The sequence below is a fragment of the Lepidochelys olivacea genome (assembly GCF_965140295.1).
Source record: "Lepidochelys olivacea isolate rLepOli2 genome assembly, chromosome: 7".
Classification (NCBI taxonomy): Eukaryota; Metazoa; Chordata; order Testudines; family Cheloniidae; genus Lepidochelys; species Lepidochelys olivacea.
In genome coordinates this window covers 88,611,082-88,629,460 of record NC_140417.1, presented here as the reverse complement: position 1 = coordinate 88,629,460, position 18,379 = coordinate 88,611,082, and the positions used below count along the sequence as shown (strand labels likewise).

The 18,379-nt window shown below is 39.1% G+C and overlaps 1 protein-coding gene across 1 annotated transcript in view; it reads right to left on the bottom strand.

Annotated features, from left to right (window-relative positions):
• PCDH15 (protocadherin related 15) overlaps positions 1 to 18,379 on the bottom strand; it is a 772,236-nt gene that overhangs the window by 496,084 nt on the left and 257,773 nt on the right. The window contains exon 4 of the mRNA XM_084633606.1: positions 703 to 863. Within this exon, the coding sequence (XP_084489732.1) occupies positions 703 to 863 (161 nt within the window). The remainder of the gene's footprint in view (positions 1 to 702; positions 864 to 18,379) is intronic.

Here is an 18,379-nt window from a genome sequence, read left to right as displayed (position 1 = left end):
ATCAGAAAGCAAAGTTATGTGAAAACAAAAATAAAAATGTAGAGGGGAGTAAAAAAAAAAATCTACCTACTTTTTTTTTTAAAGTTGAGTTTAGGTCAGTTATTACTTTATTTTCACCAGCTCACACATCTCTACTTTACTGCAGTCTCAACTTGTTTGTTGTACAAACTTTTAGGCATGTACCTTGACAGGTATCTGTAGCAGGTGACAAGTTAACATCAGGAACCAAGCTAACTTGCCCAGGCATCCTTTCTATATCTTCTAGAAAGAGAACTAGATGAATTTTTCATCTCCTTGAAATTATTATGTTTATGATAAATCTTGAACATTAAAAACAAACAAAAACATTAATAAGGGAGTGTGCAACAATACATGGCACTATTAACTTGTTACTGAATGTATATAACTACGTAGGTACAACTTGTAAATGTGAACTTCCCATGCTGTTGAATGTATTGGTTATGTCATGAAATACCATTAATTTAAAATAGGTGCAGAGATGTCTTCTGTCCAACAGCATGAAGGAATACCCATGGTGTGTCTATAAAACAGCGAGTCAGAATGTTTCCTGAATCCAGTTACTACTTTACCTATTTTTTTTCTAGTCACCCTTAGAAAACTTTCCATTTCTAACTATTAAATGCTTGCTTCCTGGTCAAAGATTTAGGGGGTGGGGGGAGTCTGGAAAATAAACAAACTAACATCTCTGTCCAGATGTCGTCCAGTACTGTTTAGGTACAGCCTCTGGCTGATAGGATCCAGAATCACCCAGTAATCGATGTTGTCCTTCAGTGATAGTTCAATAGTGGGGTCAGTCCCTCCTGCTGTCCCTTTTATTAGCATACTGTCCACTAGGATAGTGCCTGCAAGAAAAAAAAGAGAGAGAGAGAGAGAATAGGTTCATATGTGTGTACTATACAGCAAATTTCAGTGCATTTGAATAATTCACTTTCATTCTAATTCTTTTTTTTTAAATATTGTGGGTTTTAATGGTATTAAAAAAAGAATATTCCACCTCAAAAGGCCTATTTTGGCTAGCTATGGTATAAACTATTCCAGGGACCACTGGAATGAACTCTTTATACAAAACACTGCAAGTTTTACCTTGGTTATTAGACCCACTATCTTGATTCTTATTTTCTGTTAACCTCATGATTCCCCCGTCCCCCAGTCATCTTATCATCCAACATTATCATGAACAAAGGAAAATACTGTAACAGAGACTAATATTTCAATTCAGTGACTAAGGCTTCTGATATAAAGAGTGCATCAGAAAAAAGAAGAAGAAAAAGAAAAGGAAATAAAATGTAACAGTAGTAATGGATGGTATATCTACACTGCAATGTAAGCCCAGGGTTAGTAGAGCTTGAGTTAGCAGACCCTGGGTTTGCTAACCTAGGGTTTGAGTGTTTACATTCATTTGTAACCCCAGGTAGGACGGACTCTTACAGACTCCTGGGGCTCCAGCATCTACACTGCATTAAGAGAGCCTGAGTCCAACCACCCATATTCCAGACTTCCTAGTGCCCTCCCAAAATGTCACCATTCTAACCTTTTGTTCACAGCGTAATGTGGGAAAACTTGACTGTCGACCAAATTTGACTGTCTAGAAGACAAAGTAAGTTGGCCCACAGGATTGGGGGATACTTTTGACAGACTCCCAGAGGATAAGTCCAGTGGGGCTGCATCCACACTGCAAAGGAAAATCATTTGAAACCTGGGTGTCAGCTTGACTTAGGCTTGGGCCCTCCATCCTCCATAGGGTGCTGGGGCTCTGGGTCTGAGCCCTGGGTTAGCACAATGTGAATAGAGACAGAAGGACGAGCGGTTAGGCTTGACGAGTTCCAACCCTGGACTTCACTGCAGTGTAAACGTATATACAATATCTATGGAAAGATTTCATTTTTTGTGTAGCTCTATAAGAGAAAAACAAATTGTAGCATAAAGAAATAAAAAAACTAGACTCTACAAAATAAAAGCACTGCAATTTCCCCCTCTATGATGTGGCATTTCTGGGGCATTCAATTAGTATCATACATTAGTCTAATACAAACTATAGGTTTTCACTCTTCTCCCCCGACTTTCTCTTCTCTTTTGGTTAAATTATTGCCTAATAGTTCTACCTAGTTAGCAGCTAGTGTACATTACTTAATTAAAAGACTCCAGGTGATGGAGAATTTACTCCATTTGATTAACAGTTACAAAGATTAACTGCCCTCACTAATGAAAATTTTACACTTGAGGTGGCCGGCAGTCCATGTATTTGCCTACGCCAAGAAACCTATAGACGTCAGCCCTATCCAACCTTGGCTTTCAATAAAGGAGATAATAATGATGACAACTGTTAAATATTTGCATTTTACTTCCAGTTTGACGTTGCTGGATCTTGTTATACATTTGTCTGCTAGATAAAACATCCTTTTAAAACCACATAATTTTTTTTAAGGCACCCGGCATTGCCCACTATTGGAGCTGTTTGGTCTTTGGCATGTTCTATTATGGCAATTCCTATATTCTTAAAACAAACTTTCATTTTGCATTTTTATATAAATCCACAATAAAGGCATTTGAGATTTCTTGCTGAATTATAAACATTTGAAAACAAGCCTTCTATCATTATAGTATTATTTTTGTATCTTATTAAGATTCTAACATTCAATTTCTGTTCCTTAAAATGTTTGATCATTTTAGGTGCACACAGCCTGCTTTTGTCCTTAGACTAAAATGCCAAGTAGATAACCTACTGACAATAATCTAAAGGCACAGAAAAGATTTTGATACAATATGAAATGACAGTTTCTATGCTTTGTCTCTATAAGTGGAAGTAGAGAGGCAGAAATATTTCCAAATACCCAGAATGCACCAGTTTGCAAGCAGCTTACATGATCAGTCTAAGGTGTTGTGGGGTTTTTTTTTTGTGCACATCAAAAAAACAGAACCAAAAAACACTGCAATGCTCAAATTTAAAACCAACTAGTATTTCAATAAATCAGAATAGTCCACTGATTTCTATGGAACTTACCATCTCCACATACCATCCACAAGACAGAGTGGGTAAGACTGGAATTTAAAAATCATTAAATTAAAAATATAGTGCTAGAAGGCTGTAATTAGATTTGTGTGTGTGATTTTAGTGCCTTAGCATGTGCCCTGAAAGTGGTGGTATGAAAGTGGGAAGGTGACAAATGTCGTGGAGTTTCATAATGATTATTGTTCTGTACCCCAAAGGTGTCTGAGGTACGGGATTTCTATGACAAAGTCGGAACACTGAGGGACCAGACAACTTCAAAATACTCTACTACAGTCACAAGACCTGTGATTACAAGTCATGAAGCCTCAACAGAGCTAGCTGCCAAACAATGGTGCAACCAGATGGACCTTTTCACTTGAATGGCTTGGCTGACTGACCGCAAAAGAAAAAGATTGAGACAAAAGGAAGACTTCTAACCTACACCCTAGAAACAAAAGCCATTAACATATTAGGTAAATGGGGTCATGCATTCAGAGGGAGATGGGGCTTTGAGAAAAGGAAGTTTCTTCTAAAGGGGGAAACATTCTCTGGATCTCAATAGCTCCTGGGCTTGCTACAATTATGTAAATTGGATATGTTCTGTTCCTGTAACTCAACAGGGAAGACAAATAACTTAGCTTATATCAAAGCATAAGATTAGATGAGTCTAATATGCATGTGTGATGTTTGTTGTTTTAAAATTATTTTCTCTCGTGTGGTTCTATTTGCTGATAAACCTACTTGTTTTAAGAAGGCTGTTCATTAATGTATCTCACTGGTCACATGTTCCAAAATGAAGAAAACAGGTGTGGAGTCAGACTTGCACAATAATAAGTGGTTGGCAAAGATGGGATATTGAACTCTGATCCCAGTCTAAGAGTAGGAGAATTGCATAGTTCCACTCCAAGAGTGGGACGGAGGGCACAAGGCTTAACACCAGAGGGGGGCACACAAAGAACAGAAAGGAAACAGGTGCAATCAGTCGAATAACCATGACAGGGAATGTATGGGAAACAGTATTAATGTGGTTGAGTGTTGTGATGGTAGTAGGCTACTGCCTGTAGAATGGTATTGTGTCAGACGTGAATGTTGACTTAATTTATTATTTCTTTAATGTTTGTATTTCTGTATAGCAATACACCTGAACTACCATAATTTTAGGCTAGCAGGTTTTTATTAGTGGGAATATGCAAAGGAAACATTGAAGCAAAAATAAACTTCCATATGACATAACTGCAAAATTGTTATGAATGAGTTCAAGCATAAGAAAGGTTTTGTTGGACCTAAACCAAAGCCAAATGAAGTCAAAGCAGCTCTGCCTGTGAACTATTATTTTACAATCAGTCATATGAAACCTTTAGGACATTTCTGCATCTCTGGCGGGGTTTGCTGAGGATAGCAAATGTGCCAGTGATTCAGTAGAAGTCAACTGAAACTCAGTTGTTTCAGCTGACTTGCCTTTTCACATTTTGAGGATTCTCTTAAACCCTAATCTATCAGATAAACTTTAATGGGAAATGCTATACATGAAGCAAAGCCGGGGGGAAAAGGTTTGGCACAAATTTATAGAAACCAAATTACACCAAGTTTTGTGAAGCTTTGTCTGGGATATACATTGTGTCAGGGCATTTATATTGCCCTACTGATGTACTTTTCATTTCTAGTACACTGATATGTTCTAACATAGCATTACTCTTGGTTTGCAATCACATACATAGTTATGGCTGTGGGGTTATATGGCATTCATGTTTCTTTTATTGGGATATGTATGTTATTGAATCTAATCAACTTCTAGCTTACAATGAAGTATACATCTAACAATATTTAAAGCCCAGTTGTGTTATAGGCATTTATTCTTATCAAATGAAATGTAAAATAATTATCTGTTGAAGTAGACATCAATAGATGAGAATTATGACAGATTGGGAAGTAATTAATTGGCATATGACTGAGTTTACATACATATTCACAGAAATGAGTATATGATATAGTGCCAGAAAAAAATAAAAGTCTTTGGAAAAATGAGCTGCAAATGACAATGTTGATATGATGTAAGAAGTTGACTATGGTAAGTATAATTAGAAACTTGAATTCTGTGTCCTTATCATTGGTGACTGTATGAACCAGCAGTAATACAAATCAAACCTTCACTTAATATTACAATGATGACTCCGAAGTCTGTCAGTCCTTATTGTGGATTAATATTTCCTGCTACACTGCATTGGTCTACAAAAATAAACTGGGCATCCAGGGTCTGACTAGCGTTATCTGTATATGAAACAAGACACTAAAAATGTGACATGCACAAAGAAGTCTGAGTAGATGTAAATGGCTAGAACACAATCTAAGTTTCAGTTAGATTACTGATCTTTTGGAAATGAAAATTCAACATTCTTTATTATTATAAAGAGTACATGTAGACACAACTGAGTTACTGTCATTGCCACAGCCAAAAGTTACGGCATTTAAGCAATTTTTTATGCATTCAAAGCCAAAACCTATTTCATTTAGCCTAGGTATGGCTTAAGGAAAAGGTAGCAGGAAATATGCAAAAACAAGGAGGAGTCCTTGTGGCACCTTAGAGGCTAACAAATTCATTTGGGCATAATGATGATGTAGGTCCAATAAAAAAATATTACGTCACCCACCTTGACAAAGCAACAACTTTGGAAGTAAGCTGAGAACATTGTACATGTAACACTGCACTTCCATCGTTTAAGAAGAGGGCTAAGAAAGAAAAGCTGGCTTTGTAACTTGCAAAATTAATATAATGGGATACTGAGTAAGGAAGCCCTGCCACTGACGGCCAGCAGTTTGACGCTAGAATGGATCAGCTAGAGAAGGAATGACTATTAGTGAGAAAGGTAGAGTGCGTGATGATTTTATGCAAATGCTATATATGATTCCATGAAACCAACTTTTTTCCATGAATCTACCATAAACACAGAAGCAAATCTCCTATTGACCTTAGGAAGCTAATGCATAAGACATTTAAAATGGGGAGAAATAGACATTTTGCATTCAGATTCATTATGAGGTCATTGATAGTTATTTTTATGTAATTTAAAGATAATGCCTTGATTCATCTTTTGTACATTCACCACCACAAGATCTTAAAATTTATAATTAAAAATGAAGATAGTCCGGGGGCTAGTGATGAAAATTCTAGAAGTCAATGGGGCAGATCCTTAGCTGGTGTGAATGAACTGAAGTCAATGGAGCTATGACATATTATACCAGCAGAGGATCTGCTCCACTATGACATGACTGGTACACTGCACGGCTCTCGATAAATACACTTGGTAAACAGATGGTAATATTTAGATATACATTATCTGTATTATTTATACAGTATCATCTCAAAGCAACCCACTTTGGTATAGAAACTGGTATATCACACAAGCTATAGCACCTATCCTCTGCTAAGAACTACACAGCTGAAGGCCACTTGTATAGCTCTTGGGGCAAGATCACGGCTTAAGTACTAGATAGGGTCATGTAAGTAAAATATAGGCACCTTTGAGATGTTTAACACTTCATAGCAACACTATAAAGGAGTTTGTAGCAAAAAGTGAGGAAGAATGTATAATTGAAACTGCAGAGCGAATTTCAATGAATCAGTATGGGCTATATCAGGGGTAGGCAATCTATGGCATACATGCCAAAAGTGGCATGCAAGCTGATTTTCAGTGGCCCTCACAATGCCTGGATCCTGGCCACCGGTCCGAGGGGTTCTGTATTTTAATTTAATTTTAAATGAAGCTTCTTAAACATTTTAAAAATCTTACTTACTTTACATACAACAGTTTAGTTATATATTATAGACTTATAGAAAGAGACCTTCTAAAAATGTTAAAATGTATGACTAGCACGCAAAACCTTAAATTAGAATGAATAAATAAAGACTCGGCACACCACTTCTGAAAGGTTGCCAACCCCCGGGCTATATGTATGAGCCTCTAATACAACATTTCTTGTTCTGAGCATTGAAGACCATTCACTTTCTTTTTTGCATTTATGTTAGAATGAGTCAAAGCCCAGTGAAGTCAGCAGAAATCTTCTGCATCATGTTCTTAAGTCATGTAAAGTGAGGAAGTCCTACGTTTAAAATATATACCCTTCTATCTAAACTCAAGTCTGAATTTCACTGAAAAACAACCACCACCCATCATCAAAAACTTAATTTTACAAGAAGGCATATTATTTTATATTGAGTACATTTTTTAAATCAACTACAATAATTCACCCTTCTCAATCATCATGACTCTGACAGAAAGCTACTCAGTCTCAACAAACCAAAAGTTTACAAGTAGCAACACCACCGAGTATGAACCCAACCAACTAAGACCGCACACTAGCAATACGTTCAGACGTTCTTGTTAAACCCTGGATTTGTGCTGGAAATGGCCCACCTTGATTATCATACACATTTTAAGGAGAGTGATCACTTTAGATAAGCTATTACCAGCAGGAGAGCGGGGTGGGGGGAGAGAAAACCTTTTGAAGTGATAAACACCCATTTTTTCATGGTCTGTGTGTATAAAAACATCCTCACTGCATTTTCCACTTTTATGCATCCGATGAAGTGAGCTGTAGCTCACGAAAGCTTATGCTCAAATAAATTGGTTAGTCTCTAAGGTGCCACAAGTCCTCCTTTTCTTTTTGCGAATACAGACTAACACGGCTGTTACTCTGAAACCTGGCACTAGCAATAACCACTCATTTTACTAGGCAAACTGAAGTCTGAAGAGATAATTCAGGAAAGCCCAGATTCATCTCTGTTTATGTTATTCCAATCAGATTTTAGCAGAGTAAACCCTCCCACCTATGAGGAAGCCTAGGTATGATACAGATGCCATGTTCATTAAAATAAAAATTCACCTCCTATTTGGTGATAGAGGATGGGATAAATGATCTGCTGGCAGTGAAATGGTGCAGCTCTAATGGGGCATTGCTCTTGGAGATCAGAAACACGCAAAGCTGTGACATCTCTGTCTGCTGTTCACAGAAGGGAGGACCTGCTTCCCAGTGCTCTTCCTAAATGTATCCACTACTGACCAGCATAGAGAAGAGGAAAAAAATGTAGAGGAAGCTCTTGGAATGGTATTCTGCCATCTATTGAAGTAGTTCCGGTTTCCATTTGTACAGAATATTAGCATTAGCTACAGAATATGAGTTGCACCTGGCATGATTCCAGCTCCTCCTGTGGCAAACTTCATCATTTCAATAAGCTCTAAGCAGTGTTTACACAACAAGCAGCAATGCTCCTGTTTTCCACTAAAAAAGAGCAAATACACATACGAACTGCCTTAAATTTATTCTGAGTTCCATTGATCACAAAATGATTTGAAAACAGGGATTTTTCTTTTAAAAATAGTAGTAAGTGGATTAACTGACCTGTTAGTTGCTTACTTTGATATTCTGTATAGTTTTCACAGCTAAACCCGCATCATATACTCTATATCTCCACATCTGAAGATATATTTCAGTAATGCAGGGTGAACTGAATAGAAATAAGTTGAAAATCAATGGGAAATGAAAAACCTATTTACAGAAAGTGTATTGTCAACTCTGTTCTGCCTTTACTTAAGCAAAAGGTAACAGATATTCATATAAGAAAGAAAATACAGCACTATAAAGACAGATATTGAACTACTATATTCTCCACACAAGAATTAAGAGTACAGTACCTTAGATAGTTGCCACGCACATCTCCAAAAGTGGAGGTGGCAACACAAAAGCAATATATAACAATATCTTACCCCAAGCTGAGCCACCTAGATGTTGTCCTTTCATTATATTTTGCACCTCTTTAAAGTTAAATATGTTCAGCAGCCTTGACTTCTTATTGTACCAAAAAGGAAGGAGGCTCCAGAAGAAATTGGGCACCTCAAGCCTTCACAGAAAGGGATAGGACTAAGTTAAATGAAAAAAAAAGGTGTATGCATATTTACAACTCAGAATTGAGGGTGTCTTGTTTTGACCTTGGGCTGTTCAGAAGTCTAGCACTGAGATTCTGTGGTGCACCTCCAGAAGCAAAACACAGAAATACACAGCCCCCATGGGATGCTACGCTACCTTTATGTATCATCCAAAGTCAGGGCAATATTAATTTTCCTGCAGGGCCTATCTCTATTGAAGAACACATTTCAAGGGGGGAGGAGCAGTATCTGGTGGAGCCATAAATTGGGAGAATCCCTGCCAGAGGGGGCTTAGTGGTGCAATATGTAGAGCCCTACACAGATACAAAATTTGCAAACATGGTCCATGGATATTCACATCTGTGGATATCCGCAGATTTTCAAGGCTCTAGCAATATGTCTCTCTCCGTTAAAAGTGACAGGAGCTGTCAAACTTTCATACAATTATTATATTTCTCCAAATCTCAACAAAACCCTCACAGTCATATCCAAAGATTAACTTCAAATTTCATAACTGTCACGTAGTTCTCTAGAGTAGTGCAATAGACTACACTCTGTTATGAAGAGTTCCTTTTTTAAAAAAAAGGATTATAGAATCATAGAAGAGTAGGATAGGAAGAGACCTCAGGAGGTCATCTAGTCCAAACCCTTGCTCAAAGCAGGACCAATACCTACTAAATCATCCCAGCCAGGCCTTAAAAACCTCTAAGGACGGAGATTCCATCACCTCCCTAGGTAACCCATTCCAGTGCTTCACTACCCTTCTAGTGAAATGGTGTTTCCTAATATCCAACCTAGACCTCCCCCACTGCAACTTGAGACCATTACTCCTTGTTCTGTCATCTGCCACCACTGAGAGAAGCCGAGCTCCATCCTCTTTGGAACCCCGCTTCGGGCAGTTGAAGGCTGCTATGAAATCCCCCCTCACCTTTCTCTTCTGCAGACTAAAGAAGTCCAGTTCCCTCAGCCTCTCCTTGCAAGTCATGTGGCCCAGCCCCCTGATCATTTTTGTTGCCATCTGCTGGACTCTCTCTCACCAGTGCCGAATAGAGGAGAATAATCACTTCCCTCGATCTGCTGGCAATGCTCCTACTAATGCAGCCCAATATGCCATTAGCCTTCTTGGCAACAAGGGCACACTGCTGACTCATATCCAGCTTCTTGCCCACTGTAATTCCCAGGTCCTTTTCTGCAGAGCTGCTGCTTAGCCAGTCGGTCCCCAGCCTGTAGCGGTGCATGAGATTCTTCCTTCCTTAGTGCAGGACTCTGCACTTATTGTTGTTGAACCTCATTAGATTTCTTTTGGCCCAATCCTCCAATTTGTCTAGGTCACTCTGGACCCTATCCTTATCCTCCAGTATATCTACCTCTCCCCAGTTTAGTGTCATCTGCGAACTTGCTGAGGGTGCAATCCATCCCATCATCCAGATAATTAATAAAGATGTTGAACAAAACCGGCCCCAGGACCAACCTCTGGGGCACTCCACTTGATACCTGCTGCCAACCAGACATCAAGCCATTGATCACTACCCGTTGAGCCGAACAATCTAGCCAGCTTTCTATCCACCTTATAGTCCATTCATCCAATCCATACTTTTTTAACTTGCTGACAAGAATACTGTGGGACATTGTACCAAAAGCTGTGCTAATGTCAAGATACATCATGTCCCCATAGCCAGTTATCTCACCATAGAAGGCAATCAGGTTGGTCAGGCAAGAATCCATGTTGACTGTTCCTGATCACCTTCCTCTCCTCCAAGTGCTTTAAAATGGTTTCCTTGAGGACCTGCTCCATCATTTTTCCAGGGACTGAGGTGAGGCTGACCTGTCTGTAGTTTCCAGGGTTCTCCTTCTTCCCTTTTTTAAAGATGGGCACTATATTTGCCTTTTCCCAATCATTAAGATAGATAACTTAAATAGTGGGAATAGAGTAACTGAATGTACTAGTATTCCTAAATTGAGAGAAGGTGCAGCTCTCTCCTCCCGGTATCTGTCCCATGGCCAACCTTGCTGCTTCTTGTACTTCCCTCTCATGGCCAGGTTTAGTGGTCACCCAGCATAGGACTGGGGCAGGAAAGGAATTAAGAAGAAGGATCCCCTTATTTTAGGCCCCTCCATCATTTCATCTCCTCTTCTATTTGTAGCTAGTTCATGACACTCCCTTTTTTATCATTAGCCTTCTACTTCACTTCCCAGTTACAGCCCTTTTCCATCACTAACCTCACATTCTCTCTAACTTTTGTTCTTTTAACTTCCGTCCCCTAAGTGAGACCACTGTCCCACTCAGGAGTGAAGTCAGGAAGCCTGGCTCATTGTATACTTGAGGTTGGTTTATAGATTGTAAAATAAAAACAAACTTCTCCAGCATTTAAAAATATTTTAGCAAAATAGGATGACAGGAATTGCCAAACTGGATCAGACCATGGTCCACCTTGCCCAGCATTCTGTCTCTGACTGTGGCCTGTGTTATGTTCACAGCATGTACACAGAGAAGTTAGATAAAAGCATAGATATTCTTGCTGGAAGGCTGCAGTGTAAAATTACTTTATTTCTTAAAATTCTGAACTGTAAAACATGAGAGAGAGAAAAGGGACTTGCTCCCTAATACAGAGGCACAACTCCCTCCACTTGCTTGAAGCTGACTCCTTCCAGACTGACATGGATCACACACTTTCCTAGCCTGCAAGGAGGGCCAGGAAATCCCTTATAAATTAAAGTGACAGTCTACAATTCCAACACAATTTTAAAATAAACTACAGCCTATAACAGATGCTTAAAAGGCAGGTGTAACAAACTCACAGTAGGCAAATGTGGGATAATCTGCCAACCCATAAAAATTTCATGCTAACCCCAATAGTCAGTGATTGTCCCAAGTCTGAAGTTTTTATCCATTCCAAAAATAATTTTGTGTTAATCATTACAACTCTGGATATTGTTATCCATATAAACATCCAATCATTCTTTGCCACTTCCTAAATTCTTGGCTTCAATGGAATTGTGTGGCAACGTGTACCACAGTCTAATTATGTGTTCAGTGAAAAAGCATTTCCTTTTATCCATTCTGAATTTGCGATCTTTCAATTTCATAAAATGCCCACGTTTTGTGAGACAGGGAAAACAGAAGCTCTCAGTCTCTCTTCTTTATGTTAGTTTTTATCACATCCTCCTTAGTCATGTCCTTTCTAAGGAGAATAGTCCCAATCTTTTCAACCTCTGAGATTTTTCCCATGCTCCTAATCATTTGTTACTTTTTTTCAGAATCCCCTCTAATTCTGCAATATCTTTTAATAAGATGGAATGACCAGTACTGTGGATACAGCATTCTAGATGAGGATTGGCCTAGTGATTTATATAAAGAGATAATATTTTAAGGATTATTCTCAATACCATTCTTTAGGAAACATCTTTTTTTTACTTTTTACTGCAGCTGCACATTGAGTACAGGTCTTCACTAAGATGTCTGCAATGATCACTACTTGACAACTAAGAGCTGCTTCACCATTGTGAAATGGCGTGGACAGCCTGGAATTGCTGATGGATCAAAGTGTAAGAATTATTCCTTTACAGAAATGAAAAATAACTTTAAGACAAGCATGCTGTGGAGAGATAAGGCCTGGTGCCCCTCACCTCACAAAACGTGAGTCTTATTTACTGTTGTCTTTAACACCCAGAAATGCCTTTAGGAGAAATCCTTCTCAGTGACATTTCAGTTCCCCAGTGGTAATTGGGGGGGAGTGGGAAAGGGAGGGAAGGAGCTGAGTTGGCTCAGGTATGAGGGGAGTGGAACTAACAATTTTTCTTCTTGGCACTGTTGAGAAGGACAGACCCTGAAGCTACTAGTGAATGGGGCATGAAGATACCATTGGTGCCTGTTACCTTTGGCAAGACATCAGGAGCAAGTAAGTGAGTTAGGACTGCTGTCTGGAGGCTTGGGGCAAAAATGTAGCATGTAAGAAGGCTTGGAACCTGTGATTTTCCTTCCTCAGTAAGTCACTGTGACAACCCCCTTTGTGATTAGTTTATATTTTGAAGGCTTTCCTATCAAGAAAAAATTACTTACCTTTTTTGTTTGTTTACATCCTCAAGAGTCATTGTGTATAGTTGCACAGTCTACCAAGCTCAAGAGACCATGTTGATCTTCCTCTGACACCAAGTCAATAACATCCAAAATATATGTGTGGTATCCCATTTAAAAACTATCCCTTTTACTAGATTTCATCAAAACCTTTTCAATGTGCTCAGTTATGAGTCTTTAGAACAATCCATTTTTGACATACATAGCAAAAAGTAATCAGCGATGGAAAATTTCTGACCCACTTTAAATGAATGTTTTTCAGTCAGAAATGCCAATTTGTCAAAACTGAAACATGGGAACATGTCCATTTTGGACAAATTACAATGGAAACCAAGTGGGCTTCCAACAGAACCCTGCCTTCTAGGTTTCCTACCAAGTCTCTGCCTGGCTCCTTGGCAGCCTGCCTTCCACACTTCCAGACTTCCATGCTCATTCTATCTCAGCAGCCCGGGCTCAATGAGTCCTTAGCTCCAGGAGAAGCCCGACCTCCCCCAGGCAGACTGCCCCAGAGCTGGGGTTCCCAGGGCAGTTCACCTAGTAAACTGTCCTACAGCCAGGGCTCTCAGGCTTCTAAGGATCCTCAGTAGTCTGGAAACCCTGGGAACCATAGCTTCCCATGCTTCTTGGTGGTCTTCCTGTGCTCTAGGAGCCTCTAGGAGCCAGGGTATTGGAAATCCAGTTTCCAGCAAGCTCTAATCAGAAGAATCATGAAAATAATCAACCACCTCTTTTTCAGAGTCCTGTATCTCAAAATCATTTATCTAAATCACCTCAAATTTGGGTAAAAGTTATCTAGGACCATGGATAAGAAATGCAAAATCTATAGTTCAAATACCTTTTTGAGGAGGATTTTACCAAAGGGGCCAAAAGCAGGCTTCTAATAGAAAGAAGGTCTCAGACTCATCTATGGAGGCTCTGTCAATTCTCCATAATATAGTCCAAAATTGGGACTCAGTTGGGGCTCTAATATTAGTACACATGTACAAAGACTCAGAAATACACAGAAAAACTACAGGCAATTTCAGTTATCTACAATGTTCCTAAATAAAATTGTTATTTTAAATAAATCACAAAAAAACAGTAGGGTGGCTATCAAACAGATACAGTCAGAAAAGGTTAGAAATTTTAAAAGTGAAGATATTCATTTTCATTACAGAGACAATAAAATTCACAATCTGGCATCACCAGTAAAATAAAAGTCTTCAGGCTATTCTAAGATATTGTTACTTGACTCATTTCCAGTAAGATCTTTGCAATAAACAATTCATGAAGGTGATTTAAATTCGAAAACATCACATTACACAGCTACAACAAGACTAGGTGAAAGAGATACAACATAGCCCACTCTGATTAACAGTCTTTTTATCAGTTAGGCAATTTCAAACATGGAAACAATAAGAAGAGAAATACTTTTAGCACCAGAAGCTTCCTTGAAGTTTCTGCGATCGTGGGGGTGGACAGTGGGGTGAGAAACAAAGGCATGAAGGTGATTGTACCTCTGCTTTTACTATTATGGTCAGCAGATGAAGGGGAAATATCATTTAAAATGTTTCGTTGCAGAGAAAATAAGGGTTATAAATGTAGAGAAAACCCAAATTTTGTGTACTACGAAAAAGGTGAAAGAATAAGTGTCCTTACCTAAGAAATGAAAATGGTGTGAATGGAGCACATTAGAATCTGTAAGAAGCTAAGAAAATAAACACCTTCGCACATTTTTTTTTTTTTTTAGCAATGATAACCGACACCATGTTATGATTTCTTCATTTCAGAAAGCAAGATTATTGGACACTTATTGTGATTGGGCCTTTCCAAATTTCCTTACTTAAAAACAAAATTCTGACACATTCCATGTGTATTCTGCTGCACTTTGAGGAGCAGCATCTAGTCAGACTCTTAATTTTCATTTAAAATACACACAAAAAACTGGAAGTGCTCCCCTTCAAATTTTCTTGAAGAGAGGAAACTAGTGTGAGTGGTTGATAAAAGTCGGGGAATGCAAGACAGATATTGAAATAGTGAGTTTTACAAATGTTATGGGCCATTCCAGCAGTAAGTCTGAGTGTAAGGAAGTTTAAGTGTAATTTGGTGCAATTGACACTTTCTTCCACATCTCTAAAATGCATTTTTAGATTCCATCTACACTTCCTTAGGTCATCATCCACTTAATGAATACCCCCACTCCTCCATACCCTAAGAGGCAGGGAGGCTTTGTCTGGGCCAGCAGGAGAAAGAAAAGCTTTGGCTCCTTTATGGCTTTATGGATTATACCCTCCACCCCACCCAGCCCCTCATCTCTTCATCAGCACTGAACCTCCTTGGGGACTTGAGAAATGGAGGAGCGGAGCTCCATGCCTGATTGGTCCAGCATAAGGCTATTGGCTTTGGCACACAAAAGGGGAAGTTCATAGGTCCTTCATCTTGCCTGGGGCACCATTCTGTGCCTGGAAGCAAAGCTGTTCTCTTTGGGATTAGAGTAGAACCAAATTTTGGGACCTTGCCATGGGCATTATGCTAGGTGCTTTTTTCCTCACTTTGCCAGGGTGCGGTTCTTTTTGCCCATCTCCCCGTCATAACCCAGAGGCTCATTGATTAGGCTGGGCTGTAAATTAATTTTGTCACTACTTGGCAGGTGCCCAGTGCAGGTATTCATTCAATAGGGGGTTCTGGTTTCCTGATAAACAGATTAAGAGAAGGTGATCTCCTGAAGAAAATGGGAAATGGATAAGGACTCCTAATGTCTGGTACAGTGAGGAGATAACATCCTCTTCCCAACCCCTAAACCTCATATGAGGGGAGAGTGGTAGGGGTCCCAGCAATGGTGGGGTGAGATTAATCTGGTGAGTAGTGGGAGGGAGCTAGTGGCAGTTTTTCACTAGGTGGTACAAATGACAAATGAAGGATGACCTGACCTGGACAAGTTATTACCAAATGGTTCCCAGACGTAGTACTTCATAAAGCGGTGGCCTACACAATATTCCTGGTATTTTGTCTTTCTTTCTGTGGTGTAATGTTCAAATGTACATTTATACCTGACTCCTTATACATCACTTTTGCAATTGGTCTGCTGAGTCTAACTGAGTATAAGGCTATCAAAGATGGTGTAATTTATATATCAAAGGATCAAGAGAAAGAGGTCAGGAAAGGGGAACACGGACAAACAAAGCTATTAGTAAGAGTGTGCAAACTGATGCCAATTAAAGAAGCCTGTTCTCTACTTTAACTGACAGCTTCTTAAATATTCTTGCTCTCTAGGCCTAGTCTAGACGAGTATTTAAAGGCATGCTAACATGTTTTAAGAATCTAGCGTAGACAAGGCACGCTGCCCTTAATGTTCTAAACTGGTTGAGTTAAAGTCTAGGAGGAAGCCATGTTCTTCTCTAGCTAAAATGAATTTTTTTCACATTCTTTTAAAATGCCTGATTTTCATAACTGCACATGCGCTAAATACATACACAATTTGAGCTCTCAATTTGAGAACACAATTTCTGTGACCACGTGCATTATGTCTCAGAACTGCAAGCAAAATGACCTGCATTTCATAAAGGAACCATGTTCCCAATGATATCAGAGGACTTGCATCTAAATATACTAACACAACAATTTCATTCTTATTTCAGTTACCATTGCATTGTTTTCATTTGTTTCTTCTGATTACTGAATTTATTCTTCATCTGACAAGACAACATCATGCAGAGGGAAAGCAGAAGTGATTTTCAGCTTTAGAACTAAAAAGGGTACTGCCAAACAACAGCAATAACTATTGATTTAGAACTGTCCTTTATTCAACAACAACAATGCACCAAAACTCCTGCCCAACAATACCATCAAAAGACAATGTTATTTTCTAACAGTTGTAATACCGTACTGGGACAGAAGAGGCAAAGAAAACGTGACAGGAACAAGATACAGGGGCGGAGAACAAGCAGCACTGGGACAGGGACATGTTGGAGAGGACAGGGCAAGTGGGGCCAAGCTGGGCAGGAGGAAGGGAATAGGCAGAAGAGTCTGGAGCACTCCTTTCCAGATACTGGAATGAAACCCAAGATTCTTGAGTCTCACCGCCTCTGCTGTCAGCAAATACCTGTGCAATCCACTCGCAAAGTGTATATCTCATCCCTCTCTAGGGCTCATTCACCAGAAAATGAGAAACTACTACTCTTATCAGTCTGTGGGCAGAGGCCTGTGTGGTGGATCTAAAGATCTCAACCCTAACGATGAACCACGTGGGTGTCAATATGATACCATATGATGGAATATCTGTTTTTTTTTTTATTTGTTTGCTTTTTAAACCTAGGAAATTACACACACACAAAAATAAGTTTAAAAGAACATAATTAAAGTTGCAAAGTCAAGCACCAAAAAGTTAAGTTAAGAATTAATGTTTCCTGTGCAATCTTAATTTGCCCCCTTTGTGGATATTCATTGTGATACGGTCTTTAATTACATGATCGCATACTATTTTTCTCCAGTACCCATCTTGTGCAGCACCCAGAATGATCCTGTTCTGCATTCTGATTAGGGCTGTTTTGTGTCAGAGACTGTTGTCTGTAGGTTCCTGATTCATTTGCTGAAAAAATTGAAAGGTGTGTCGTGAATGAGGCAGGAAGACAAAGATAACTGTCACCACAGTTAAGGCAGATAAATGGTGCCCTGGAAAACTGGATTGTAGCCCAGCCTCTGTGACACTAGTCAAAGTCACTTAAATAATTTTGTTTCCTGAGGTGGTCACTAATTGTATATTCTATGTTTCTTGGAAACCCAGCTGGAGACACTGGGGTCTGCTTTGCAGAAGTGCTGAGCACTCACAAATGCAAGTGAAGTCAGTGGAAGCTCTGCTTAAAATATATGAAGTGCTATGCAATGCTAAGTATGCTGAAAAAGCACATCCTAGTCATCTCAAATTAGGCACTAGTATTAGTGGATAATTTTGACTAAATTCTGTGTCTCAGTTCCCCATCCGTAAATGGGGGGAAATCATGCCTCCTCACCTCACGGGGTTTATTGAAGATAAATCCAATAGTGTTTGTGAAGCACTGAGATACTGTAGAAACAAGCACCTCAGAAAAAACCTTTGAGGTAAGTATTAATTCTAACTTCAGAGCAGGGTTTGCACAGTGTGCAGTAAATAAGGCCTATGGCCGCATGCCAAACGACATATTGAATAAATAATTGAGTAATCACCAGCCATTATGTACTTTGAATGAGGCAAGGGTTCTCTGGAAAAAAATAGTATCTGAGCATTTAATAGAAGAATCTATCATAAAGCATGTGTGTGAAGGGGCTGAATTAATGTTGGAGAGGCAATCTTAATTCTGGCATTTCCAAATTTTTGAGTACTTGACTTTGCAACCTTAACAGTACTCTTTTAATGTA